Raw genomic sequence first — 8,658 nt, 5'->3', positions numbered from 1 at the left:
CATAACTACACTATCGTGAAGCAAAGCGTTTGGCCATTTCGTGACCTGACGAGGCAGGCAGGCATATACACTCTAATCGGGCTTAATGGAGCTTCTCTGAACCTAGGTCGTGTTGTATTACAGAACACTCGTGGTGACGGGGAGAGTGGGTGCAGACGTACAAAACACGACACCAGATTTGTTGAATGTTTCAGAGGCTTCGTGGAGTTTTCAAGAAGATCCTGTCCATTCCATGTAAATCTGTTCCAGGTATCTGAATGAAACTTGGTCCTTAAAGAAGCATGGCTCATATACACATATATGAGTCTCAGTAAGCTGGAAGATCGTTCAGATGTGATCATCTATCAATGATGAATTAAAGCAACATCGGACGTTTATAGGTACCAGAAAGTCATTATGTGTGGGAATGGTTCGTATTTGTTTGAAACATTCAATTCCCACTGTGTAACCTCTGAGGATCTCGCCATCAACATCTGCATCGCTATAGCCGCTGTGTTCATTGTCGTCATTAACGTCATGGCCTTGGTGACGTTACGGAGCTGCTCCGACATGGAAGACCCCTCCAACTACTTCATTACCAACCTCGCCGCGGCGGACGCCTTGACCGGGATATTTGTACTTTACGACACCGTGTACAACGTTCTCCAGTTCAAGAACTACATCGAGTGTGTGGTGCGAGTTGGGTTCTTCGCCGCCGTCAATCTAGCTTCTGTTCTGAATCTTACAACGTTAACGTTAGATCGCTACGTCAAGATCACCTGCCCCTTTGCGTACTTACGTCACGTGTCATTCGTAAAAGTGAAGGTCATTGAGGGAGTGCTGTGGAGTTTATCAATCATTGTCGGTTCTCTCCCTTTCTTTGGGTGGAGTTCGATGGACATTTCCAAAGTGTGCAGCGTCTTCGGGATTATGACGTCATCGTACCAGCTGTTCCTGATCTCATTGTTTGCCGTTCCCTTTGTCGTCATAATCTACGCTTACGTCAAACTAGTTATTATTGCACGTGAACACACTCGGGAGATTACGTCACTCCAGGCACCGAACGTTAGGGGCAGAAACATTCTCAAGACGTGGAGGTCGGTGAAGACGGCGTTCATTATTGTCGGAGCCTACTTCATCTGTTGGATGCCTGTTGGTGAGTTGGAAAAGCGCAGCAGGTTATCAGGTAGTCTGTCTTACAGACCCTGATACAAATATATATCAAATACAGCCCATGCAAGTCTATAATGTTTAGATCACATCAGTATGCATTTCTGGGCTCCTTTTTATTATATTTTTATTAAAATAACTGAACAACTGTTTTTTTATGTAAGATGTTTTCATTTCAGAGACTAGATGTTAGTCTAGTTATCAGGCTATCAGGGGTACTTTAGTGAGTGAGTATGGTTTTACGCCGCTTTTAGCAATATTCCAGCAATATCACGGCGGGGGACACCAGAAATGGGCTTCACACATTGTACCCATGTCGGGAATCGAGCCCGGGTCTTCGGCGTGACGAGCGAACGCTTTAACCACTAGGCTACCCGACCGTCCCAAGGGGTACTTTAATCCTCATCTGTAGCCAATTTCCAGTCTAGGTATTGTGTTATTTAGGGAGGTCGGGATGCCTCGTGGTTACGGAATACATTGTTTTTGTCCCCTGCCGTTATGCATCTTCCCGAGGCAAGGGGATTAACTGACTTTAAAAATCCAGTTTTCACCCTAGGCTGGTATTATTATATTATTTTGGCTACACAAACGAGTCTATGCATAGTCCAATCAAAACCGCGCAACGAAGTCGTCATCCGGTTCATAAACTGCCATACAGAATTCGGTCACTTGCAGGATTTGCAAAGCATGTGCACCGACAACTCGGCCTCAACAGATATTTTGCAAATCTTTTCATGTTTGTAATCAAAGTGCTCACGTGATTTGATGCACTTAGCGATGTGAGACCCGTTTTATTTCAATATAGATCTTGATTATCGATCAGAACGTCTTGACTGGGCTTCACACTTCTTGAAGTGATAAGAGAGGTGGAATCTGATTGGTCAATAGGAGGACAACTGGACTTTTATAGTGATGGCCGTTATGGTGCTGGATTAGCATCCCTCTGTAGAGTATCCATCTTTGTCGTTGGCCAACCACTCTCATAAAAATGATAATAACAGTATATCGTTCTACGGTAGAGATTCTAGCTTTCGGATTGGCCAGTCACCGTCATCAAAACAATAATTTATCATTCCTCGGTGGTGAATCCAGCTTTCCGATTGGCAAGTCACCGTCATCATAATAATAATTTATCATTCTTCGGTAGATAATTGGTCACTCGCTGTCATTAAGAAACAAGTTGGCTGGTCGGTCTGTACGGACGTCATGACGTCAAGATTAATGTTTTATGTGACGTCAATTGCTTTCACGTCAATAGCTGACCCTGTTTTCGAGTTGCCATGCAGAAAATTCCGATGACGGTCAATGGGTAGCTTTAATTGCCACACCCAAATATTGCCCTGTGAACTCGTAATGATAAAGTCGCTACATGTTTCTGCGGCGGAATGTACGAGATTTTACGAGATGAACGAGTTGACCGTGCCCCCTTAAACAAGGTTGATAGAAAACAGATCTCAGTTTGGCTTTGATAGTATGTAGGGCCTAATGCTTCAAGATAGAATTAACTTTAAGATAAAAGGATTTCTAAACATAATATTTTGATGACACTGTGACATGACAGCTTGTTTTAGCAATATACTTTCTCTAGTGTATGTATGAAGATAAAAAAAAAACCTCCGATATAACGCGGGGCTGTAGGGGCACATGATGGTAAAAACGATAAACTGCTTCCATTTGATGTTCGCGTGTGTGTGTGTGTCTGGGACTTTGATTAAATGTAAACCAAATATTTTTCTAGCTGCAGCTGCAAAACCAGATTTTTAAATTAAAACTTTTAGCCTCATGGGTACAAGTACTACTCTTAGCCTCATGGGCACAATGTGTGAAGCCCATTTCTGGTGTTCCCAACGGTGATATTGCTGGAATATTGCCAAAAGCGGCGTAAAACCATACTCACTCACTCCAGCAGTATTATACCACTATCACGACAAGATATTTAACAGGGGCAACTCTATATTCGATAACATGGGTGTTATTATTCTGTAGAAAACATTCTGACATAGCACTGATTTTGTTATTTTTATTTGTTTACATGCAACAATGGTACACATGGATAGACCGCCTCCGTGGTCTAGTGGTAGAGCATCCGCCCGGAGAGCGGAAGGTCCGGGATTCGAGCCCAGACCACGTCATGCCAAAAGACGTTAAAAGATGGTACTTGTTGTTACCCTGTCTGGCGCTCGGCATTAGGGGGCAAAAACAAGAACTGGTCGGCTCGGAGTCAGTATACTGTGTCTGAGTGGGGTATTCATGTTAAACTGCGGCATGGTATCTCAGTGGGCAAGCACTATAAATCGGATCAGTCCGGAGCAGTACTCGCAGCCACACACACACACACACACACACACACACACACAAACACACACACGCACGCACGTCGCTATATAAGTGCAATAATTTGGGACGCGATGTTAGACCCCATTTGTGTGACGAAGTCCTTGCCAAGGCTATGTCTCCGTACTGTACCATTGCTGTATTTTAAAAGTTCAGTTTCCACTTCTATAGTTAATCTACTCCCTTGCCTCGGGAAGATGGTAAAAACTTGCGACATGGGTACAATGTGTGCACATTTCTGGTGTTCCCAGTCGTGATATTGCTGGCATATTGCTAAAAGCGGCGTAAAACCTAACTCACTTGCATCAATTCGGGCTTTCCTCTCACATCAAACTGACACACCGTGATATAACGTTTCAAAGCGGCGTTAACCCCAACTCACTCATTCACTCATTTATCCAAACCATGAAAGTGTTGAGTGAGTGAGTGAGTGAGTGAGTGAGTTTGGTTTAACGCCGCTTTTAACAGTATTCCAGTTATATCACGGCGTGTCAGCTTAATGTGGGAGGAAAGCCCGAAGTGATGCAGGTCTCAGACGTTTACCACTTCGGTGAAACTCACGAGCACGGGTATGGTGCTGACAAACCTAAAAACATAATCGGGGCGAACTGGGATTCGAACCCACAATCATAGGTTTCTGGCGTGCCTAAGGGACGCAACTGTGCACAGCGAATCGCGGCGCCTTAGACGACTGGGCCACCCGTGCCCCCTGAAAGTGTTGAACACACATGATAACTTTCGTAACGATGTTGTGGCTCGTTCTTAAATAATGCAGATCCTGTCGGCCAAAGAAAGTATCCTTGTCACACACCACAAGGAAAGATGGAAGCGCCATATTATGGAAGACATAATATGGCTGAAATATTGCCGACGTGACTTTAAATTAACTCTATCACTCACATAGTTAACTGACGGGCAAAAAAGTATACACTTTAGAAGTGGATTTGACCAAAAAAATACAAACGTTATCAAAACGTTACCAGGCTGAAAACAGTCGCCGAAACAATTCAAACCATTTCTTGTTTTATTTTTAGCCACCATCAAACTTTATTTTGCCCAGCAGTATGTTCAAGGGGACTCTATATTTGTTGAATGTGATATCTGGGTATTAGCTTGCCATCTTATGTTTTATTCCAGGTCTGTTCACGCTGCTGGTGCTGCTCACCAACATCCGGGCGTCCCTCCCGACGTCCCCAAACGTCGTCTTTACGTACCTCCTTGGTCTCGGCGTCCTCAACAGCGTCCTAAACCCCATCATCTACGCCACCAAGATCCCAGTGTTCAGGAAGCGCCTCAGGGCCGTGTTCTGTGTCAGCAGGGTGGAGCACATCCACCAGATGTCTGTCAGATCCGCCGCGAGTCTGTTCAGAATGGAACCCAGCTCTCCTAGACGGCAAACAGCGACTTCTTTGAACGATGACATTTCTTAACTTTGTAATGGCCACAGCTAAATAGCCAATATTACTGTGTAGGCAAGAGCTACTACTAAGCGTAATAGCTAAAAAGTCTAGTATTACTGTGTAGGCAAGAGTTACTACTTCCGTCCAATTGCTAAATAGCTAATACTACTGTGTATTACTTAAGGAGAGGTGGGGTGAAATTGGCTTTAACGTCGCGTCCAAGATTAGTATACTTATATAGCGTCGTCAATGCACGTGTGTGTGTGTGTGGCTGCTCTCACTAGTCCGGACTGTCGTTGATTTTATAGTGCTAGCCAACTGAGATACCAATGCCGCAGTTTGACATGGTTACCCCACACAGACACAGTATGCTGACTCCATGCTGACGAGTCCTAGTTTGAGCCCCTTAATGCAAGGCAAGGTAACATCAAGTGCCATCTGTTAACGTCTTTTGATATGACGCGGCCGAGGATCGAACCCCGGACCTTCCGCTCTCCATGTCAAAATGATGAGATCTGATTGGATCACGTGATCTTGATAAAATACGATGTTCCCCGCCTGGGAGGGAAATACATTTCTGAGCGGGTGAATAAATCACTAATACCCCGCCGCGAAGAAAACAGGATGCACATGGATTTCTGAGCGGGAGAATAAATCCCTTATACCCCGCTTCGAAGCCGCACGTTTTTTCGGAGTCAATGAAAGTCTCGTGACACAGCACAAGTTAACCTCAGCACAATCGAACAGCTGATTTCTATCTATTTTCAATTTGTTTTAATTCTTTTACAATGGCAGACGTAAGGTAAACCCCCCGTCTAAAACATAACGCGGGACGCACAAAACCACATATACCCCTCGTGGTACTGCTACCGCTTATATTGACAGACGGGTTTAATGTGCCATTATATTCAAGTCAATTATCGAAGTCCCCTATTTTATGATGACTTCAGCTTCACGATTCCTCACTTTTTAAATATTTAATATTTCATTTTCAAGGATTGTAAAATCAGCTGGTGTTAATAATCCTTTTGTTTTGTTTATTGAAACGCCATTGTTTTACATTATTACCAGTACAAATACATAATTACGTTACCGATACACACGTTACTACTGATAAGGTGTGAACAGATAAACTTGACATATAGAACACAAGGAAGTAGAAATGGCTAAGCCAGATACGGGGAGTAGTATCTGGTACATACGTTGCAGAAAAACAGAGTGAGTGAGTGTTTGTTTGTTGTTTAACGCCGCACTCAGCAATATTCCAGGTATATGACGGCGGTCTGTAATTAATCGAGTTTGGACCAGACAATTCAGTGATTGACATCATGAGCATCGATCCACGCAGTTGGGATACGATGACATGCATCAACCAAGTCAGCGCGCCTTGCAACCCGATCCCGTTAGTCGCTTCTAACAACAAGCATACTCGCCTTTTACGGCAAGCATAGGTTGCTGAATCAACAGAAAAACAGTTTATAATGCTGTGTTGGTCATTGTTTCAACTAATGTAACAACAGCAAAACAGTTTATAATACTGTGTTGGTCATTGTTTCAACTAATGTAACAACAGCAAAACAGTTTATAATACTGTGTTGGTCATTGTTTCAACTAATGTAGCAACAGCAAAACAGTTTATAATACTGTGTTGGTCATTGTTCCAACAAATGTAGCAACAGCAAAACAGTTTTTCTTACTGTGTTGGTCATTGTTTCAAATAATATAACAACAGCAAAACAGTTTAAAATACTGTGTTGGTCATTGTTTCAACTAATGTAACAACAGCATAACAGTTTATAATACTGTGTTGGTCATTGTTTCAACTAATGTAACAACAGCAAGACAGTTTATATTACTGTGTTGGTCATTGTTTCAACTAATGTAGCAACAGCAAAACAGTTTATAATACTGTTTTGGTCATTGTTCCAACTAATGTAGCAACAGCAAAACAGTTTATAATACTGTGTTGGTCATTGTTCCAACTAATGTAGCCACAGCAAAACAGTTTATAATACTGTGTTGGTCATTGTTCCAACTAATGTAGCAACAGCAAAACAGTTTATAATACTGTGTTGGTCATTGTTCCAACTAATGTAGCAACAGCAAAACAGTTTATATTACTGTGTTGGTCATTGTGTCAAGTAATGTAGCAACAGCAAAACAGTTTTTCTTACTGTGTTGGTCATTGTTTCAACTAATGTAGCAACAGCAAGACAGTTTATATTACTGTGTTGGTCATTGTTTCAACTTATGTAGCAACAGCAAGACAGTTTATATTACTGTGTTGGTCATTGTTTCAACTGATGTAGCAACAGCAAAACAGTTTATATTACTATGTTAGTCATTGTTTCAACTAACCTAACAACAGCAAGACAGTTTAAAATACTGTGTTGGTCATTGTTTCAACTAATGTAACAACAGCAAAACAGTTTATAATACTGTGTTGGTCATTGTTTCAACTAATGTAACAACAGCAAAAGAGTTTAAATTGCTGTTGGTCATTGTATCAACTGGAACAGCAACAGCAAGACAGTTTATATTACTGTGTTGTATTACTGGCAATTGTTTCAACTGATGTGGCATCAGCAACACGGATCATACATATTACTGTGTCGGTAATTGTTACAACTTCGGTGTGAGATAGTCATGTTTCTGTTTGTGTATGGATTACTAATAAAGTTAAGTAGCAGCAGCTCAGTAGTAAATATTGGATATTCTCCCCTGTGCTCAATATACTTCATCCATAAACGTTTGTTGACTTAATTTACATATCTGTCAACACAAAATTTGGAATAAAATGCTTTTACTTCCTCTCTAACCAGGCTAACACACATAAGGAATGTTTATACACGTCACTTTAAATTGCTAATAAGAAGCAGATTTTTCATATTTTATGTGTCATATGAAGGCAACATTTTCTGCATTACACTGGACAAACAATAACTTTTTTAGTCTCCTTAAATAATATGTATTTGAAATTTTACTTTATTCTGACTACCTACCCTATAGTTTGCAATGTTTATGTCAGTGTCATAAGCCTTCTGTTGTAAAACTGTAGATGTGCTTAGAAAATAAAACATGAACGTATTTGCAAGGTTCTTCCTTGATGGTTTATGTTGACTACATTTGATATGTCATTTCCTGTCACCCTGTCAAAAGTGGGGATGTGAGTCACCTGCAACAAGCTGGGATGTGAGTAACCTATAACAAACTGGCACGTGAGTCACCTATAACAAGTTGGGATGTGAGTCACCTGTAACAAACTGGGATGTGAGTCACCAATAACAAACTGGGATGTGAGACACCAATAACAAGCTGGGATGTGAGTCACCCATAACAAGCTGGGATGTGAGTCACCTGTAATAAGCCGGGATGTGAGTCACCTATAACAAGCTGGGATGTGAGTCACCCATAACAAACTGGGATGTGAGTCACCAATAACAAACTGGGATGTGAGTCACCAATAACAAGTTGGGATGTAAGTCACCCATAACAAGCTGGGATGTGAGTCACCTGTAATAAGCCGGGATGTGAGTCACCTATAACAAGCTGGGATGTGAGTCACCCATAACAAGCTGGGATGTGAGTCACCTGTAATAAGCCGGGATGTGAGTCACCTATAACAAACTGGGATGTGAGTCACCTGTAACAAACTGGGATGTGAGTCTCTGGTAACAAACTTTGATGCAAGTCAATTGTCACAAGGTGGGATGTGAGTCACCTGTCACAAGCAAGGATGCAAGTCAATTGTCACAAGGTGGGATGTGAGTCACCT

The 8,658-nt window shown here is 41.9% G+C and overlaps 1 protein-coding gene across 1 annotated transcript; it reads left to right on the top strand.

Annotated features, from left to right (window-relative positions):
• LOC124139152 (cannabinoid receptor 1-like) lies at window positions 1-6,218 on the top strand. Its single transcript, XM_046506184.2, has 2 exons — window positions 1-1,135; window positions 4,621-6,218. The coding sequence occupies exons 1-2, from the start codon at window positions 397-399 to the stop codon at window positions 4,911-4,913; spliced, it is 1,032 nt and encodes a 343-aa protein (XP_046362140.2). The 5' UTR covers window positions 1-396; the 3' UTR covers window positions 4,914-6,218.
• Window positions 6,219-8,658: the final 2,440 nt, after the last annotated feature.

Source organism: Haliotis rufescens, unplaced genomic scaffold, assembly GCF_023055435.1.
Source record: "Haliotis rufescens isolate VD_foot unplaced genomic scaffold, xgHalRufe1.0.p SCAF_13, whole genome shotgun sequence".
NCBI classification, from domain to species: Eukaryota; Metazoa; Mollusca; class Gastropoda; order Lepetellida; family Haliotidae; genus Haliotis; species Haliotis rufescens.
The sequence above is the reverse complement of the archived record's forward strand: the minus strand, read 5'-3'. Positions and strand labels throughout refer to the sequence as shown.